The sequence below is a fragment of the Anomaloglossus baeobatrachus genome, chromosome 10, assembly GCF_048569485.1.
Source record: "Anomaloglossus baeobatrachus isolate aAnoBae1 chromosome 10, aAnoBae1.hap1, whole genome shotgun sequence".
Classification (NCBI taxonomy): Eukaryota; Metazoa; Chordata; class Amphibia; order Anura; family Aromobatidae; genus Anomaloglossus; species Anomaloglossus baeobatrachus.
In genome coordinates, this window is record NC_134362.1 from 185,079,463 (window position 1) to 185,100,687 (window position 21,225).

Genomic DNA, 21,225 nt, shown 5'->3' on the forward strand with positions numbered 1-21,225 from the left:
ATTTCTCATTTGGGCCATGGGAAAAAAAAAAAAAAAAAAAAAAAAACCACGAAAAAAAAAAAACACTGAACCATCCAATAGAGGTATAACTTTGTTAGTCTCACCAAAATATGGTCAATTTATGCAAAAAAAAAAAAAAAAAATCAATAAAATTTGCTTTTAAGTTTTCCAACGCTGTGAAATTTAACCCCCTGCATGTTCTTTGAAAGCCTATATGTTAGGCTAAGTTCACATGTCCAGTAATTGTGTTGGAACGGATCCGCTGGCAAAAAAAAAAAAAAAAAAAAAAAAAGTTTTGCAAACTCAACTTTCTTGGTCACTTTGGAAAAATTGATTTCTGCAGGATACGTTTTTTTTGCTTTTAACCTTTAAGTTTATGGTAAAAACAGATCCATTAACTGATTGCTAATTAGCCGTCCGTTTTTCTTGCATTTGGAAAGGATACGCTTTTTTCTTACTGGATCAGTGCCACGTGGAAAATAAATAGCAATCAGTTACTGGATCCATTTTCCATAGACTCATGTTTAAAAAAAACAAAACAAAACACCACAACAAAATCCTGCAAAAATATTTTTTTATAAAATGGTGTTTGCATAACTTTTTTTTGCCAACGGATCCGTTCTAACAGATGATCATTGGACGTGTGAGCTCAGCCTATGAATCACAAGTCTCTGTTATGTAAAACATCTGCATTGTCTTTTCCAGCTGATGTTGAACTAGAAATCCCAGCATCTCCTACTAAAGCCATAAAAAGTATTCACACCCCAGCTGCTAATTAACCAGACCATAATAAGTCACCCATTTCTAGACAGGTCATATAGTTGTAATTCCAGCAGACGCTGACCTGGACAATGCTGCCTGTACAGACCTATAGGGATAAGGGAGATCTACTGGGGGGAAACTAACAAGTTGGATGTAGCAAATAGTCAAAACAAATAAACACTAGAGAACAACAAGGTAACATTGATTATTACACAGTGACCCTATTATTGCATTAATGCACCAGCAGTGGGGGCATTGGCACAAGAGGGTGATCAGTACCAGCAGTGGGGGCATTGGCACAAGAGGGTGATCAGTACCAGCAGTGGGGGCATTGGCACAAGAGGGTGATCAGTACCAGCAGTGGGGGCATTGGCATAGGAGGGTGATCGTAACCAGAGGTGGCACAGGAGGGTGATCATCACCAGCAGTGGCACAGGAGCGTGATCATTGCCAGCAGTGGGGGCATTGGCACAGGAGGGTGATCACTGCCAGCAGTGGGGGGCAGTGGCACAGGAGGGTGATCACTGCCAGCAGTAGGAGGCATTGGCACAGGAGGGTGATCACTGCCAGCAGTAGGAGGCATTGGCACAGGAAAGTGATCACTGCCAGCAGTAGGAGGCATTGGCACAGGAGGGTGATCACTGCCAGCAGTGGGGGGCATTGGCACAGGAGGGGGGGATCATTGCCAGCAGTGGGGGCAGTGGCACAGGAGGGGGATCATTACGAGCAGTGGGGGACATTAGTACAGGAAGGTGATCACTGCCAGCAGTAGGGGGCATTGGCACAGGAGGGTGATCACTGCCAGCAGTGGGGGGCATTGGCACAGGAGGGGGGAATCATTGCCAGCAGTGGGGGGCATTGGCACAGGAGGGGGGAATCATTGCCAGCAGTGGGGGGCATTGGCACAGGAGGGTGATCACTGCCAGCAGTGGAGGGCGATTACTGCCAGCAGTGGAGGGCATTGGCACAGGAGGGTGATTACTGCCAGCAGTGGAGGGCATTGGCACAGGAGGGTGATTACTGCCAGCAGTGGAGGGCATTGGCACAGGAGGGTGATCACTGCCAGCAGTGGAGGGCATTGGCACAGGAGGGTGATTACTGCCAGCAGAGGGGGCATTGGCACAGGAGGGTGATCATTGCCAGCAGTGGCACAGGAGGGGGATCATTACGAGCAGTAGGGGCAGTGGCACAGGAGGGGGATCATTACAAGCAGTGGGGGCAGTGGCACAGGAGGGGGATCATTACGAGCAGTGGGGGCAGGGATCATTGCCAGCAGTGGGGGCAGTGGCACAGGAGGGGGATCATTACGAGCAGTGGGGGACATTAGTACAGGAAGGTGATCACTGCCAGCAGTAGGGGGCATTGGCACAGGAGGGTGATCACTGCCAGCAGTGGGGGGCATTGGCACAGGAGGGGGGAATCATTGCCAGCAGTGGGGGGCATTGGCACAGGAGGGTGATCACTGCCAGCAGTGGAGGGCGATTACTGCCAGCAGTGGAGGGCATTGGCACAGGAGGGTGATTACTGCCAGCAGTGGAGGGCATTGGCACAGGAGGGTGATTACTGCCAGCAGTGGAGGGCATTGGCACAGGAGGGTGATCACTGCCAGCAGTGGAGGGCATTGGCACAGGAGGGTGATTACTGCCAGCAGTGGAGGGCATTGGCACAGGAGGGTGATCACTGCCAGCAGTGGAGGGCATTGGCACAGGAGGGTGATTACTGCCAGCAGAGGGGGCATTGGCACAGGAGGGTGATCATTGCCAGCAGTGGCACAGGAGGGGGATCATTACAAGCAGTGGGGGCAGTGGCACAGGAGGGGGATCATTACGAGCAGTGGGGGCAGGGATCATTGCCAGCAGTGGGGGCAGTGGCACAGGAGGGGGATCATTACAAGCAGTGGGGGGCATTGGCACAGGAGGGTGGTCATTACCTGCCAGGAGAGAGAGGGGCAGTAGTAGCCAGAATAAAGCTCCACACAGGACCTGCAGCTCCATGTCCACTCTTCAGGCAGTACGTCCAGTCCCAGGTGGAGGATCAGTACAGGAGGGCTCGGGGCCCCTGCCAGGCCATGTGTCACTCAGGACCAGGTCCCCATCCAAGTGCTGGTGCCAGAGCAGCCTGTGTGGCACTTGTCCTCATGGAGTGGAGGCAGCAGCACACCTCCAGAGCAGCACTCCTCCTCCTTTCCTTCAGATCAGATGAGGATCCTCCAAGCAGTTGAGCAACTTCTGAGTCCTGTCCTAGTCACTCCCCCAAGTTGCTCAGAAGCTGGGGGCTCCCCCTCTCCAGGTCTGTGTTACTCACTCGCTTTATACAGGACCAGTCTCCTCCCTTAGCATTTCCTACCTAAACTCTCCCCTACTTCCTTCCAAATCAAGCCTCTGGTAACACCCATCCCAGCTCTGCAGGGTGAGGGGTGCAGGGGGCACTGCCCTGCTGCTCCTCCTGTGAGCAGGATCCCCCCACCAGTGCCAGCCACAACTCACAGGGAACAGTCAGGACCCAGGCTCTGCCCCTCCCCACCCTCTGCTGTCATCACACACAGTTTGGAATTACCAGAGTGCTGCCAGCATGTGCTTCACATAGGCTGGGGTGCCTGGCACAAGCACCGCAGGGGGTACCCCCACTAATGGGCATTAGTAATGCCTCTGTGCCACCTGCTGAGCTTTCTCTGCCTCCCCAAGTCCAGCAGTCTTCATTGCTTTGCTAGTCTTCCTCCTTCATGCGGCAGTGCCCAGGCATGCAGTGCCCATGCAGTGTGTGCCAGTGTCACCAGCATACCCAGCTTCCAGCTGCTGCCTCAGTCCTTGCCCCTGGCGTCACTGGCTGTGTGCAGATCTTGGCTTCAGTTACACAGTTTTGTATTTTATTTTTTTTCACTTTTTTAAACATTTCATGCCCCAAAAAAACAGCAAAAAAAGTTTGCAATCAGCGCCCCCTAGTGGCCCTCTATTTGTATGTCACGCCTGCTGCAATAGGACAGAGCGGTGCTGTGCAGGGTGTTCAGCTGTGATAACAATATCTGGCCCATCCATAATGGATTTAACTCTTAAGATATCAAAAACTTGAAACTTTTGCAATTTTCTAATTTGCTTTTCAAACCCAAAACATTTTTTCTACGTTTGGCCGAACCCGTTGATCCCAAACTGTAAAGTTGGGTGCTTGTAGCGAAGCTTGGGTGTCCGGGTCACGGACTGGAATATGGACTTAAAAAAAACAACTATTTTACAGCACAGACGTTTGGGTCCCTATTGACTTCTATGGGGTCCGAGGTCAAGTCCGGGTCCCGAACTAACTTTTTTTTTAAAGTCCGTCCAAACCCGGTGAACCTGAACTATAAAGTTTGGTGCTGTTACCAAACAGTGGGCCTCCAGGTCTCGGACTGGAACAGCACATAAGTTTGAGACCCAATTGACCCTTAATGGGGTCCGAGGTCAAGTTGGGGTCCTGAACTGAACTTTGTTTTTAACTCTTGCCGAATCCAGTGAACCCAAACTGTAAAGTTTAGTGCTTGTACTAAATAGTGGGCGTCCGGATCACATACTCACACAACCATTTTACAGCAAAGAAGTTTTGATCCCCATTGACATATATGGGGTCCGAGGTCAAGGGTAGGTCCCAATTGAACTTTTTTCTAAAGTCCAGCTGAACCAGGTGAACTCAAACTGCAAAGTTCGATGTTCGAACGGAACCGTGGGCATCCTATTCTCAGACTCAAACATGAACTTAAAAACAACCGTTTTACAGCAAAGAAGTTTGGGTCCCTCATTGACTTATATGGGGTCTGAGGCAAGTCTGGGTCCCAATTGAACTTTTTGCTAAAATCCACCCAAACCCGGTGAACCCGAACTGTAAAGTTTAGTGCTTGTACCATCAGTGGGTGTTCGGATCTCAGACTCAAACATGGACTTAAAAAAAAAAAAAAAAAAAAATTTTTCAGCACAGATGTTCAGGTCCCATTGACTTATATGGGATATTAGGTCAAGTGCGGGTCCTGAACTGAACTTTTTATTAACTCTGGCCGAATCCGGTGAACCCAAACTGTAAAATTTAGTGCTTGTACCAAACAGTGGGCGTCCGGATCGCAGACTCAAACAACCATTTTACAGCACAGAAGTTTGGGTCCCCATTGACATATATGGGATCCGAGGTCAAGTGTGGGTCCCAATTGAATATTTTTCTAAAGTCCGGCCGAACCCGATGAACCCAAACTATAAAGTCTGGAGCTGGTACCAAACAGTGGGTGTCCGGGTCTCAGACTCGAACATGGACTTAAAAAATTACCATTTCACAGTAGAGAAGTTTGAGTCTCCATTGACTTATATGGGGTTCGATGTCCGCAGTCAAGTCCAGGTCCCGAACTGAATTTTTTTTTTTTTTTTTAAGTCCGGCCAAACCAGGTGAACCCGAACTGTAAAGTTTAGTGCTTGTACCAAACATTAGATGTCCGCATCTCAGACTCGAACAACCATTTTACAGCACAGAAGTTTGGGTCCCCATTGACTTATATGGGGTCCGAGGTCAAGTGTGGGTCCCAATTGAACTTTTTTCTAAAGTCCAGCTGAACCAGGTGAACTCAAACTGCAAAGTTCGATGTTCGAACGGAACCGTGGGCATCCTATTCTCAGACTCAAACATGAACTTAAAAAAACAACCATTTTACAGCACAGAAGTTTGAGTCCCCATTGACTTATATGGGATATTAGGTCAAGTGCGGGTCCTGAACTGAACTTTTTATTAACTTTGGCCGAATCCGGTGAACCCGAACTGTAAAGTTTAGTGCTTGTACCAAACAGTGGGCGTTCGGATTGCAGACTCGAACAACCATTTTACAGCAAAGACGTTTGGGTCCCCATTGACTTATATGGGGCCTGAGGTCAAGTCCAGGTCCCGAACTGACCTTTTTTCTAAAGTCTGTCCAAACCCATCGAACCTGAACTGTAAAGTTTGGTGCTCATTTCAAACAGTGGGTGTCCAGGTCTCAGAGTGGAATATGGACTTAAAAAAATACCATTTTACAGCTTAGAAGTTTGAGTCCCCATTGACTTATATGGGGTCCGAGGTCAAGTCTGGGTCCCAATTGCACTTTTTTCTAAAATCCGGCCGAACCCGGTGAACCTGAACTGTAAAGTTTAGTGCTCGTACCAAACAGTGGGTGTCCGGGTCTCAGACTCGAACAACTATTTTACAGCAAAGAAGTTTAGGTCCCCATTGACTTATATGGGGTCCGAGATCAAGTCCGGGTCCCAATTGAACTTTTTTCTAAAGTCCAGCCGAACCCGATGAACCTAGACTATAAAGGTTGGCACTGGTATCAAACAGTGGGTGTCCAGGTCTCAGACTTGAACATGAGCTTAAAAAACTACCATTTTACAGTAGAGAAGTTTAGGTCCCCATTGACTTATATGGGATTCGAGGTCCGTGGTCAAATCCAGGTCCAGAACTAAACTCTTTTTTGAAAGACCGGCCGAACCCGGTGAACCCGAACTATAAAGTCTGGTGCTCGTATCAAACAGTGGGTCTCGAAGTCGAACATGGACTCAAAAAATTACCATTTTACAGCAGAGGAGTTTGGGTGCCCATTGACTTATATGGAGTTCGAGGTGAAGTCCAGGTTCCAAACTGAACTTTTTTCTAAAGTCTATCCGAACCCGGTGAACCCGAACTGTAAAGTTTGGCATTCGTACCAAATAGTGGGTCTCGGACTCAAAGGACAGAAAAAACCTGACCATTTTATAGCAGAAGGTTTGGTTCCCCATTGACTTATATGGAGTTCGAAGTGAAGTTTGGGTCCGAAACTGAACTTTTTTTTTTTTTAACCCAAACGTCCATGGATCTGCTCATCTTTATTCTTCACTATTTTATGACACCCCCCCAAGTGTCAGTCAGTAAATGGTAACCTGTTTGTTCACTCACAGAGGCAAGAAACTCGTGGAAACCAAATAAGAGCTTGTTCAAACGAGTGCATGTATTCGGTCAGTGTACGCTCCACGTGCTCAGGGAACAACACTGGGGAAAAAAAGAAAAAGAAATGGCAGCGTTATATGGACCAGGCTGGCACCAACCTTGTAATGTGCGGACATGACTTACCGGAGTTTTAGTAAAAGCCCGATGCTCAGTGTTTGCCGCAATGGGTAAATGCGCCAAAGTTTGACATAAAAGATCCCACCTAGTTTCACACTTATTTACTACGCGTTTCAGTTTCTCGCTGCTTATTCTACAAAAAAAAGCTTTTAATGCGACAACAACGTGAATAGACACTGAGAACCCTGCCTTATATATAAATTAGATCTCCCTGAGAATATGCCTCCAGAGCTTATTATAAATGAAAAAGCGCATTACCAGTGTGAGACATGTATATCAAGAGAACAGATTGTCAGTCATTACATGTCTCACACTGAGAACCCTGCCTTATATATAAAATAGATCTCCCTGAGAATCTGCCTCCAGAGCTTATTATAAATGACAAGAGGCGTTACCAATGTGAGACATGTATATCAAGAGAACAGACTGTCATTCAATACATGGCTCACACTGAGAACCCTGCCTTATATATAAATTAGATCTCCCTGAGAATATGCCTCCAGAGCTTATTATAAATGAAAAAGCGCATTACCAGTGTGAGACATGTATATCAAGAGAACAGATTGTCAGTCATTACATGTCTCACACTGAGAACCCTGCCTTATATATAAATTAGATCTCCCTGAGAATATGCCTCCAGAGCTTATTATAAATGAAAAAGCGCATTACCAGTGTGAGACATGTATATCAAGAGAACAGATTATCAGTCATTACATGTCTCACACTGAGAACCCTGCCTTATATATAAAATAGATCTCCCTGAGAATCTGCCTCCAGAGCTTATTATAAATGACAAGAGGCGTTACCAATGTGAGACATGTATATCAAGAGAACAGACTGTCAGTCATTACATGGCTCACACTGAGAACCCTGCCTTATATATATAAAATAGATCTCCCTGAGAATCTGCCTCCAGAGCTGCTTATAAATGACAAGAGACGTTACCAATGTGAGACATGTATATCAAGAGAACAGACTGTCATTCAATACATGGCTCACACTGAGAACCCTGCCTTATATGTAAAATAGATCTTCAGAATCTGCCTCCAGAGCTTATTATAAATGACAAGAGCCGTTACCAGTGTGAGACATGTAGATCAGGAGAACAGGCTGTCAGTCATTACATGGCTCACACTGAGAACCCTGCCTTATATGTAAAATAGATCTCCCTCAGAATCTGCCTCCACAGCTTATTATAAATTAAAACGGCCATTACCAGTGTGAGACATGTACAGTGCTGGCCAAAAGTATTGGCACCCCTGCAATTCTGTCATATAATACTCAGTTTCTTCCTGAAAATGATTGCAATCACACATTCTTTGGTATTATTATCTTCATTTATTTTGCTTGCAATGAAAAAAACACAAAAGAGAATGAAACAAAAATCAAATCACTGATCATTTTACACAAAATTCCAAAAATGGGCCACACAAAAGTATTGGCACCCTTAGCCTAATACTTGGTTGCACAACCTTTAGCCAAAATAACTGCGAACAACCACTTCCGGTAACCATCAATGAGTTTCTTACAATGCTCTGCTGGAATAGACCATTCTTCTTTATCAAACTGCTCCAGGTCCCTGAGATGTGAAGGGGCCTTCTCCAAACTGCCATTGTGAGATCTCTCCACAGGTGTTCTATGGGGTTCAGGTCTGGACTCATTGCTGGCCACTTTAGTAGTCTCCAGTGCTTTCTATCAAACCATTTTCTAGTGCTTTTTGAAGTGTGTTTTGGGTCATTGTCCTGTTGGAAGACCCATGACCTCTGATGGAGACCCAGCTTTCTCACACTGGGCCCTACATTATGCTGCAAAATTTGTTGGTAGTCTTCAGACTTCATAATGCCATGCACACGGTCAAGCAGTCCAGTGCCAGAGGCAGCAAAGCAACCCCAAAACATCAGAGAACCTCCGCCATGTTTGACTGTAGGGACCGTGTTCTTTTGTTTGAATGCCTCTTTTTTTTTTCCTATAAACTCTATGTTGATGGCTTTTCCCAAAAAGCTCTACTTTTGTCTCATCTGACCAGAGAACATTCTTCCAAAACGTTTTAGGTTTTCTCAGGTAAGTTTTGGCAAACTCCAGCCTGGCTTTTTTATGTCTCGGGGTAAGAAGTGGGGTCTTCCTGGGCATCCTACCAAACAGTCCCTTTTCATTCAGACGCTGACGTATAGTACGGGTTGACACTGTTGTACCCTCGGACTGCAGGGCAGTTTGAACTTGTTTGGATGTTAGTCGAGGTTCTTTATCCACCATCCGCACAATCTTGCGTTGAAATCTCTCGTCAATTTTTCTTTTCCTTCCACATCTAGGGAGGTTAGCCACAGTGCCATGGGCTTTACACTTCTTGATGACACTGCGCACCGCAGACACAGGAACTTTCAGGTCTTTGGAGATGGACTTGTAGCCTTGAGATTGCTCATGCTTCCTCACAATTTGGATTCTCAAGTCCTCAGACAGTTCTTTGGTCTTCTTTCTTTTCTCCATGCTCAATGTGGTGCACACAAGGACACAGGACAGAGGTGGAGGCAACTTTAATCCATGTCACCTGCTGCAAGTGTGATTTATTATTGCCAACACCTGTTAGGTGCCACAGGTAAGTTACAGGGGCTCTTAATTACACAAATTAGAGAAGCATCACAGGATTTTTCAAACAGTGCCAATACTTTTGTCCACCCCCTTTTTTATGTTTGGTGTGGAATTATATCCAATTTGGCTTTATGACCATTTTTTTTTATTTTTTCATTGAAGACAAAATAAATGAAGATAATAATACCAAAGAATTTGTGATTGCAATCATTTTCAGGAAGAAACTGAGTATTATCTGACAGAATTGCAGGGGTGCCAATACTTTTGGTCAGCACTGTATATCAAGAGAACAGACCGTCAGTCATTACAATTCTCCCACTGAGAACCCTGTCTTATACTGTATGTAAAACAGATCTCCCTGAGAATCTGCCTCCAGAGCTTATTATAAATGAAAAGAGGCGTTACCAATGTGAGACATGTATATCAAGAGAACAGACTGTCAGTCTATCTGTCTCGTCTAACACTGAGAACCCTGCCTTACATGTAAAATTTCTATTAAAGGGAATCTGTCAGGAGGTTTTTGCTACATTATGTGAGAGCAGCATGCTGTAGGCAAGGAGATTCTGAATCCAACGTTGTATCACTTAGATTACTAGCTGCAGCCGTTGTGATACAATCAAAGCTTTTAAACTTAGCCATGTAGAAGAGCTGAGTGAGCTTCCCCGCCCACTCCAGGCGCTCAATAGAGATTGTACATTGCAAGTGAGGTGTCAATCAGAGGAGGGGGCATGTGTCAGACTACTGTGCATGACATTGCAATCCAGCAATAATAATCACTAGGTGATAAAGCCTTTAGTTTAAGTAAACAACAGCGTAAGCGTACAGCTTCAAAACAGAGGCATGCTGTCCTCAGATTACATAGCAAAAACCTGGTGACATATGCCTTTTAAAGTTTTTCTCCCAAGATGTACATGTATCATAGGATAGGTGATAAATATAAAATGTTTTGCTCTACCCCATAGAAAATCACTAGAATGAGACTCTCAATGTACCCATTAGATGACTGCAGTGTGACATAGTTTGGATAGAGTAGTGGTGGATTAAAAAACAATGGGGGAAAGAAACTGCCACGATTTGTTAAAAACCTCATGTAAAATATTTTTTTGCAAAACGCTGTGTGAGACCCCAACCTTACGGATCATGATTGTGGCAAATTCTTCTGTTACCAATGTCATCAGTAGTTTTGCTAAAAAAAGACTGTGGAGGTCTTGAGACAGCTCACTGGTTTTACCTATCATGAGAGGTTTCTTGTGTGGCACCTTAGTATTAGATACTTTTTTTTATAGGCCATCAATTGAACCAGCTAATATTTGTTACAGTTCCGCTGGGCGGAGTATTTTGCATTTGGAATGCTTTTGTCACAGCTCTACTGTACGGAGAATTTTGCATTTGAAAATGCTGTGCTATGTGTCTTGTGCACTTGCTGACAGGTTGTCTTTCAGCACTAGTGTCCACGCTGGTTTTAGGACGTACCTTAACAAATGCGCCTTGTTCCTGGTGATTGCTCTGTTTTTTTCCTGGGCTTGCTCTGTCTGAACTTCGCCAGTCTGACTTCCTGTTTGCTCAGTGTGCTCTTGGCTCCTGTCTGGTGAAAGTGTTCTGATCTTGGCCTCTGACCTCGAACCTCATCCAAACCACGTCTCTGTCTGCTCCCTGAACCATATATGTTACTTCCCGGCTTCTGACCTCGGACCTCTTCCTGACCACGTCTGTCTGCTCCCTGAACCTTTTACGATACCTCCCGGCTTCTGACCTCTTCCTGACCATGTCTCTGTCTGCTTCCTGAGTCTTATATGTTAGCTCCTGGCTTCTAACCTCGGACATCTTCCCGGACATGTCTCTGTCTGCTCCCTGAACCTTATATGTTGCTTCCTGGCTTCTGACCTCTCTCTGAACTTCGCCAGTCTGTCTTCCTGTTTGCTCAGTGTGCTCTTGGCTCCTGTTTGGTGTAAGTGTTCTGATCTTGGCCTCTGACCTCGGACCTCATCTAGACCACGTCTCTGTCTGCTCTCTGAACCTTATATGTTACCTCCCATTTTCTGACTCTGATATCTTCCTGACCACATCTCTGTCTGCTCTCTGAACCTTATACGTTACCTCCCATTTTCTGACTCTGATCTCTTCCTGACCACGTCTCTGTCTGCTCTCTGAACCTTATACGTTACCTCCCATTTTCTGACTCGAACCTCTTCCTGACCATGATGTCTGTCTACTCCATGAACCTTATACGTTACCTCCCGACTGACCTCGGACCTCTTCCTGACCACGTCTCTGTCTGCTCCTGAGTCTTATACATTACCTCCTGGCTTATTATCTCAGCTTGTCTGAGGAAACTTCTATTCATTCTATTCGTAGTGTCTAGCATCACAATATTATTTTTCAGTAAGTGGAAGGATAGATTTCAGCTATTATTTACTTAGAGAATTGGTGACATGTTCAACACTTATTTCACCCGCTGTATCTGTGTGGTATGGATGTGTAATGTAATGCCGTGCCCATACCCCACTATATATACAGTACAGATCAAAAGTTTGGACACACCTTCTCATCTCTAGAACAACTGTTAAGAGGAGACTTTGTGCAGCAGCCTTCATGGTAAAATAGCTGCTAGGAAACCACTCCTAAGGACAGGCAATAAGCAGAAGAAACTTGTTTGGGCCAAAGAACACAAGGAATGGACATTAGACCAGTGGAAATCTGTGCTTTGGGATGATGAGTCCAAATTTGAGATCTTTGGATCCAACCACCGTGTCTTTGTAGAAAAGGTGAACGGATGGACTCTACATGGCTGGTTCCCACTGTGAAGCATGGAGGAGGAGGTGTGATGGTGTGGGGGGGCTTTGCTGGTGACACTGTTGGGGATTTATTCAAAATTGAAGGCATACAGAACCAGCATGGCTACCACAGCATCTTGCAGCGGCGTGCTATTCCATCCGGTTTGTGTTTAGTTGGACCATCATTTATTTTTCAACAGACATTGACCCCAAACACCTCCAGGCTGTGTAAGGGCTATTTGACTAAGAAGGAGAGTGATGGGGTGCTACGCCAGATGACCGGCCTCCACAGTCACCAGACCTGAACCCAATCGAGATGGTTTGGGGTGAGCTGGACCGCAGAGTGAAGGCAAAAGGGCCAACAAGTGCTAAGCATCTCTGGGAACTCCTTCAAGACTGTTGGAAAACCATTTCCGGTGACTACCTCTTGAAGCTCATCAAGAGAATGCCAAGAGTGTGCAAAGCAGTAATCAAAGCAAAAGATGGCCACTTTGAAGAACCTAGAATATAAGACATATTTTCAGTTGTTTCACACTTTTTTGTTAAGTATTTCATTCCACATGTGTTAATTCATAGTTTTGATGCCTTCAATGTGAATCTACAATTTTTAGAGTCACGAAAATTAAGAAAACTCTTTGAATGAGGTGTGTCCAAACTTTTGGTTGTACTGTACATATTATATATATATATATATATATGTATATATATATAATGTGTGTGTGTGTGTTGTGTGTCCACACACATAGAAATGGCTCATCACAGAACCTAGCGTTTGTATAATACAGCCTCGTCCACGCTGGCACGATCAAGGATGATATCAATGCATTTCTGGGAGAACAATGGACATTCACATCAAACCGTTGGCATCTTATCACTTTCACATGGTATCTATTGCAAGAGTGTGCTCCAGTTTTCAGGGCACAGCGCATCAAAGGCCACATAATGCCACAGTCCCGAGCCTGTGCCCCTTTCCCGTCCCTCCACACTGAACAATCAGATGAGAGGCACTAGGACGGTCAGGACGTTGGCACTCGCTCAAAAAGGGAGAACAATGAATGGCAGTGAGTGGAGCGAGCACAAGATCACCCACTGGTGACACAGACTTCTGCATAGCTCTATTAGATGTCTATGAACTATTGAACCAGAACTCTTACCCACACACTGCATATGCAAATCTGCACTGGAAATTGACAAGTTGTGATGGATGAAATCTGCAGAAAATCATCAGCAAAATCCATATGCTTTGATGACCTTCGGCCTGGGACAGCTCATAGAGTCCCACGGCTTCCAGTATCATCTCTATGCCGATGACACACAGATCTACCTCTCTGGACCTGACGTTACCTCTCTACTAACCAAAATCCCACCATGTGTCTGCTATTTCACACTTCTTCTCTGCGCGATTCCTAAAGCTTAACATGGACAAAACAGAATTCATTGTCTTTCCTCCTCCTCCCTCATCTCCTCCAACAAGCCTTTCCATCAAACTTGATGGCTGCTCACGCTCCCCAGTCTCACAAGCTCGTTGCCTTGGAGTAACCATCGACTCTGCTCTATCCTTCAAGCCACACATCCAAGCCCTCTTCACCTCATGCCGACTACAACTCAAATATATCTCCCGGATCGGTGCTTTCCTTAACCAAGAATCAGCAAAAACATTAGTGCATGCCCCCATCATCTCCCGCCTCGACTACTGCAACCTCCTGCTCTCTGCCCTCCCTTCCAACACTCTTGCACCCCTCCAATCTATCCTAAACTCTGCAGCCCGCTTAATCCACCTCTCCCCTCGCTACTCCCCAGCCTCGCCACTCTGCCAATCCCTTCACTGGCTTCCCATCGCCCAACGACTCCAGTTCAAAACATTAACCATGACATGCAAAGCCATGCACAACCTGTCTCCTCCCTACATCTGTGACCTAGTCTCCCGGTACCTACCTGCACGCAACCTCAAATCCTCACAAGATCTCCTTCTCTGCTCCTCATCTCCTCTTCCCACAATCGCGTACAAGATTTCTCCCGTGCATCCCCCATACTCTGGAACGCTCTACCTCAGCATATCAGACTCTCGCCTACCGTGGAAAGCTTCAAGAGGAACCTCAAGACCCACCTCTTCCAACAAGCTTACAACCTACAATAGCCCTCAGTCCAGTACACCACTGCGCAACCAGCTCTGTCCTCACCTATTGTACCATCACCCATTCCCTGTAGACTGTGAGCCCTCGCGGGCAGGGTCCTCTCTCCTCCTATACCAGCCTGTTTTGTACTGTTAATGATTGTTGTACGTATACCCTCTTTCACTTGTAAAGCGCCATGGAATAAATGGCGCTATAATAATAAATAATAATAATGACGATTTCCCACTGAGAAAAATCCACAGAAGACACGTCCTGTGTGCATAAAGCCTTATAGTCCATAGTGCAGCTAAACACTTTAGTATAAGTCCACACGTTGCGTTATATAGGTTGACAAAAAGATGGGTTTTCATGCAGAAAATACGCAACGACTCATTGTCGGAATCTTAGCCTCGGGGTGGAATGCCTAATTGTTTCGGTCAAAAATCTGCAATCCACAGCTATCTCCACATGAGCAGGGATTCCATTAGGATATCCATAAAACAGGGTTTCTTTTTCGCTCCTAATTGGGAGACCCAGACAGTGGGTGTATAGCTACTGCCTCTGGAGGCCGCACAAAGAACTACACTTAAAAGTGTAAGGCCCCTCCCCTTCTGGCTATACACCCTCCCGTAGGAGTACGGATTCCTCAGTTTTAGCTTTGTGCGAAGGAGGTCAGACACGCATGCATAGCTCCATTGTTTTTAGTCAGCAGCAGCTGCTGACTATGTCGGATGGAAGAAAAGAGGGCCCATACAGGGCTCCCAGCATGCTCCCTTCTCACCCCACTGTATGTCGGAGGTGTTTGTAAGGTTGAGGTACCCATTGCGGGTACGGCGGCAGGAGCCCACATGCTGATTCCTTCCCCATCCCTTTTTACAGGGCTCTGGGTGAAGTGGGATTTACTGGTCTCCAGGCACTGAGACCGTGCTCCATCTACAGCCCCTGGAGAAGATGCTGGATGGAGCGGAGTACATCAGGGACATGGCCCTGCTTCCTCAAGGTACTCTGTGTCCCCGTGCATTTGGCGCTCACACCGCAGCATGCTGGGTGTTGTAGTGCGCCGGGGGACATCAGCGCTGCGGCGCTTGTGCCATGGCCTCATTCAGCTTCGCTGAAGCAGGCACACTATTGGGACACGGTCGCGCCGGCCGCCGGGACTGCGGCGCGGCTGGCACTTGTGGTGCGCCGGGGACTTCAGCGCGGGCCGCGCTTTTACGGCGGCCGCGCTGATAACTCGAGTCCCCGGCTTTTGCGGCCTGCTTCCGTTCGTTCCCGCCCCCAGACCTGCCAGTCAGGAGAGGGGCGGGACGCTGGTCAGTGCATCAGCGCTGAGGGCTGGAGTCGTTTTTTACATACTCCAGCCCTCACAGTAGGCACAGAGGGGACACTGTTTCCCGCACTTTTGTTTAGGAACTCCCACGGACCGCCCCTCTCCACAGACGCCGGCAGCCATTCCTGCTGACACGCTGAGCTGCAGAGGGGAGCCGGGGAGACCCAGACAAGGAATTCTGCGCCTCTTACCCGCTATTCAGCGGGCGGTAAGCAGCCCTCAGGGCTCACCCCTCTTGTGCCAGTAGTATTATTAGTATTTTGTTCCTGCAAATACTTTGTACTGCATAGCGCTGGTCGCCCTTTTGGCTATAGACTCTCTCACATTGCAGAGAGCCAACAGCATGTCGTCCATAAAACGCAAGGGTGCCAAGGCACAGACATTATATGCTTCCTGCACCGCATGTGGGACTTTTCTACCGGCAGGCTCCACTGACCCCCATTGTGTGCAGTGCTCGGCCCCTGCGGCGCTTGCACAGTCGGGACCTCTGCTGGACGTGACCCAGGGTGTACCACCTGTGAATGCTGTCCAGGTGACAGGAACTGAGTTTGCAGCTTTTGCTGACAGAATGTCTCTCACTATGTCACAAATTCTTGACACATTGCGAGCTAGGCCTGTCCTTCAGGCCACGGACACTGTGCAATCATTGCCCCCTGGTCCCCCTCAGCTGAATTACCTCCAAGCTCCGGGACGGGCACATACACCTCAGGGTGAAGACTCTGACTCGGACGATGGCCCCGGGCAGCCTAAGCGGGCTCGCTATGAGGGACCTTCACATTCATCTCAATGGTCAGGATCCCAGCGAGATGAATCTATGGGTGATGAGGCGGACGTAACTGATCAAGATTCTGATCCTGGGACCGCTCTCAATCTAGATACACCAGATGGTGACGCCATAGTTAATGATCTTGTAGCGTCCATCAATAAGATGTTAAATATTTCCCCACCAGCTCCTCTTGTAGAGGAGTCAGCTTCGCAGCACGAGAGAATCCATTTCAGATATCCTAAGCGTACATTAAGCACTTTTCTGGACCACGCTGACTTTAGAGACGCAATCCAGAAACCCCACGCTTATCCGGAAAGGCGTTTTTCTAAACGGCTTAAAGATACACGCTATCCTTTTCCCCCTGAGGTGGTCAAGGGTTGGACCCAGTGTCCAAAAGTGGATCCTCCAATTTCCAGGCTTGCAGCTAGATCTTTGGTTGCAGTTGAAGATGGAGCGGCACTTAAAGATGCCACTGACAGGCAGATGGAGCTCTGGCTGAAATCCATCTATGAAGCGATTGGAGCGTCGTTAGCGCCATCTTTTGCTGCCGTATGGGCACTCCAAGCTATCTCAGCCGGGCTTGTGCAAGTCGACTCAGTCACACGTGCATTTGCCCCGCAGGTAGCACCATTGACCTCGCAAATGGCGGCATTCGCGTCGTACGCAATTAATGCTGTTCTTGACGCTACAAGCCGCACGGCAGTGGCGTCAGCCAACTCCGTTGTTTTGCGTAGGGCCCTGTGGTTGAGACATTGGAAAGCAGATTCTCATTCCAAGAAGTGCTTAACCAATTTGCCTTTTTCTCGTGACCGATTGTTTGGAGAGCGTTTGGATGAAATCATCAAACACTCCAAGGGTAAGGACTCATCCTTACCGCAACACAGACAAAACAAACCCCAACAGAGGAAGGGTCAGTCTGGTTATCGGTCCTTTCGAGGACCGGGCAGGTCCCAATTCGCCTCGTCAAAAAAGACTCAAAAAGACCAGAGACGCTCAGATTCTTGGAGGTCTCAGTCACGCCCAAAAAGGACAGCCGGAGGAACCGTTGCCAAAACGGCGTCCTCCTGACTTGCAGTCTCCGATTCCCACACCCTCGGTCGGTGGGAGGCTTTCCCACTTTGGCGACATTTGGCTGTCACGCGTCAAAGACCGTTGGGTGAGGGATATTCTGTCTCACGGGTACAGGATAGAGTTCAGTTCTCGTCCGCCAACTCGTTTCTTCAGAACTTCTCCACCACCAGACCGAGCCGATGCTCTGTTGCAGGCGGTGGCCGCTCTAAAGGCGGAAGGAGTGGTGACCTCCGTCCCTCTGCAGGAACAAGGTCACGGTTTTTACTCCAATCTGTTTGTGGTCCCAAAAAAGGACGGATCGTATCGACCCGTCCTGGATCTAAAGTTGCTCAACAGACACGTAAAAGTCAGGAGGTTCCGGATGGAATCCCTACGCTCCGTCATAGCCTCAATGTCTCAAGGAGATTTTCTAGCATCAATAGATATCAAAGATGCGTATCTCCACGTGCCGATTGCGCCAGAGCATCAGCGTTTCCTACGCTTCGTCATACACGACGAACACCTGCAGTTCGTAGCGTTACCTTTCGGTCTGGCAACAGCCCCCCGGGTCTTCACCAAAGTCATGGCAGCAGTAGTAGCTGTTCTGCACTCGCAGGGTCACTCGGTCATCCCGTATCTAGACGACCTGCTTATAAAGGCACCCTCTCAAGAGGCATGCCAACACAGTCTGAAGGTGGCACTAGACACTCTCCAGAGTTTCGGGTGGATTATCAACTTTCCAAAGTCTCATCTCACCCCGACCCAATCTCTGACTTATCTTGGCATGGAGTTTCATACTCTCTCAGCGATAGTGAAGCTTCCACTGGACAAGCAGTGTTCGCTACGGACAGGAGTACAATCTCTCCTTCAGAGCCAGTCGCACTCACTGAGGCGCCTCATGCATTTCCTAGGGAAGATGGTAGCAGCAATGGAAGCGGTCCCGTTCGCGCAGTTTCATCTGCGCCCTCTACAATGGGACATTCTACGCCAATGGGATGGGAAATCGACGTCCCTCGACAGGACTGTCTCCCTCTCTCAGACTGCCAAGGACTCTCTGCGTTGGTGGCTTCTCCCCACCTCATTGTCACAGGGAAAGTCGTTCCTTCCCCCGTCCTGGGCAGTGGTCACGACGGATGCGAGCCTATCAGGGTGGGGAGCGGTGTTTCTCCACCACAGGGCTCAGGGGACGTGGACTCAGGAAGAGTCCACTCTGCAGATCAATGTTCTGGAAATCAGAGCAATCTATCTTGCTCTGCGAGCCTTCCAACAATGGCTGGAAGGCAAGCAGATTCGGATTCAGTCGGACAATTCCACGGCGGTGGCGTACATCAACCACCAAGGGGGAACACGCAGTCGCCAAGCCTTTCAGGAAGTCCGGCGGATTTTGACGTGGGTGGAAAGCAGAGCGTCCACCATATCCGCAGTTCACATCCCAGGCGTGGAAAACTGGGAAGCAGACTTTCTCAGTCGCCAGGGCATGGACGCAGGAGAATGGTCCCTTCACCCGGAAGTGTTTCAGCAGATCTGTTGCCGCTGGGGGACGCCGGACGTCGATCTGATGGCGTCACGGCACAACAACAAGGTCCCAGTTTTCATGGCACGGTCTCACGATCACCGAGCGCTGGCGGCAGACGCCTTGGTTCAGGATTGGTCGCAATTCCGACTCCCCTATGTGTTCCCACCTCTAGCATTGTTACCCAGAGTTCTCCGGAAAATCAGGTCCGACTGCCATCGAGCCATCCTCGTCGCTCCAGACTGGCCAAGAAGGTCGTGGTACCCGGATCTGTGGCATCTCACGGTAGGCCAACCGTGGCCACTACCAGACCGTCCAGATTTGCTGTCTCAAGGGCCGTTTTTCCATCTGAATTCTGCGGCCCTGAACCTGACTGTGTGGCCATTGAGTCCTGGATCCTAGCGGCCTCAGGTTTATCTCATGAAGTTGTTGCCACAATGAGACAGGCTAGAAAACCATCCTCAGCTAAGATCTATCACAGGACGTGGAAGATATTCTTAGCTTGGTGCTTGGCTCAAGGGTTTTCTCCCTGGCCATTTGCATTGCCAATTTTTCTTTCCTTCCTGCAGTCTGGGTTGGAAAAAGGTTTGTCGCTTAGCTCTCTTAAGGGTCAAGTCTCCGCGCTATCCGTATTCTTTCAGAAGCGCTTGGCACGGCTTTCTAAAGTACGCACGTTTCTCCAAGGAGTTTCTCATATCGTTCCTCCTTACAGACGGCCATTGGAACCCTGGGATCTGAACAAGGTTCTCATTGCTCTCCAGAAGCCGCCTTTCGAGCCTTTGAAAGAGGTTTCCCTTTCTCGGCTTTCACAAAAAGTAGTTTTTCTTGTGGCGGTCACGTCTCTTCGAAGAGTGTCCGAGCTAGCGGCGTTATCTTGCAAATCTCCCTTCCTGGTGTTTCACCAAGACAAGGTAGTACTGCGTCCAATTCCAGAGTTTTCTCCCAAGGTGGTTTCTTCCTTTCATCTTAATCAGGATATCACTTTGCCATCTTTGTGTCCGCATCCAGTTCACCAATTTGAAAAGGGTTTACATCTGTTGGACCTGGTGAGAGCACTCAGGATTTACATTTCTCGCACGGCGTCTCTACGCCGTTCTGATGCGCTCTTTGTCCTAGTCGCTGGTCAGCATAAGGGATCGCAAGCTTCCAAATCCACCCTGGCGCGGTGGATCAAGGAACCAATTCTTCACACATACCGTTCTGCTGGGCTTCCGATTCCATCTGGACTGAAGGCCCATTCTACCAGAGCCGTGGGTGCGTCCTGGGCATTGCGGCATCAGGCTACGGCTCAGCAAGTGTGCCAGGCGGCTACCTGGTCGAGTCTGCACACGTTTACCAAACACTATCAAGTGCATACCTACGCTTCGGCAGATGCCAGCCTAGGTAGACAGGTCCTTCAGGCGGCGGTGGCCCACCTGTAGGAAAGGGCTGTCTGACAGCCCGTTCATGTGGTATCTTTTTACCCACCCAGGGACTGCTTTTGGACGTCCCACTGTCTGGGTCTCCCAATTAGGAGCGAAAAAGAAGAAGGGAATTTTGTTTACTTACCGTAAATTCCTTTTCTTCTAGCTCCAATTGGGAGACCCAGCACCCGCCCTATTTGTTCTTAGGGTTTCGTTTTTCGGGTGCACATGTTGTTCATGTTGTTTCTTAAGTTCTCCGATCTTGTTATCGGATTGAATTTGTTTTTGAAACTGTTATTGGCTTTCCTCCTTCTTGCTTTGGTACTAAAACTGAGGAATCCGTACTCCTACGGGAGGGTGTATAGCCAGAAGGGGAGGGGCCTTACACTTTTAAGTGTAGTTCTTTGTGCGGCCTCCAGAGGCAGTAGCTATACACCCACTGTCTGGGTCTCCCAATTGGAGCTAGAAGAAAAGGAATTTACGGTAAGTAAACAAAATTCCCTTCTTTGCTATAAATCTCAATGGAGCCATTTACTATGAGTGTCACGCTAGGTATGGGGAAGTACTACTCATACGGCGACAAAGAAGGTAAAGGAAACCCTGTGTCTAAGGAAGGGGGAGATGGTGAGTCTTGACCAAACCTTCTGTTAGACCCTGGCTTCCCTCACCACCCTAGATAGGTTTTGCACCTATGCGCCGAGCAGGATACCTGACCCTGACTGACCCTAGAACTGAGCACTAAGTAGGGAATGGATGGGATGAGCGCTTAGTCAACACCACTAAGCTCTAAGGAAGACACAGGGAGCACACACAGGGGAAAGCACATGAACAACATATCTCCAG

The 21,225-nt window shown here is 47.9% G+C and overlaps 1 protein-coding gene across 3 annotated transcripts in view; it reads right to left on the reverse strand.

Annotated features, from left to right (window-relative positions):
• The window catches only part of PIEZO1 (piezo type mechanosensitive ion channel component 1 (Er blood group)), a 240,675-nt gene extending 237,109 nt beyond the window's left edge, over window positions 1–3,566 (reverse strand). For all 3 annotated transcript variants that reach the window (XM_075325894.1, XM_075325893.1, XM_075325892.1), the window contains exon 1: window positions 2,693–3,566. In XM_075325894.1, coding sequence (XP_075182009.1) covers window positions 2,693–2,756 — 64 coding nt within the window. In that variant the 5' untranslated portion in view covers window positions 2,757–3,566. The remainder of the gene's footprint in view (window positions 1–2,692) is intronic.
• Window positions 3,567–21,225: the final 17,659 nt, after the last annotated feature.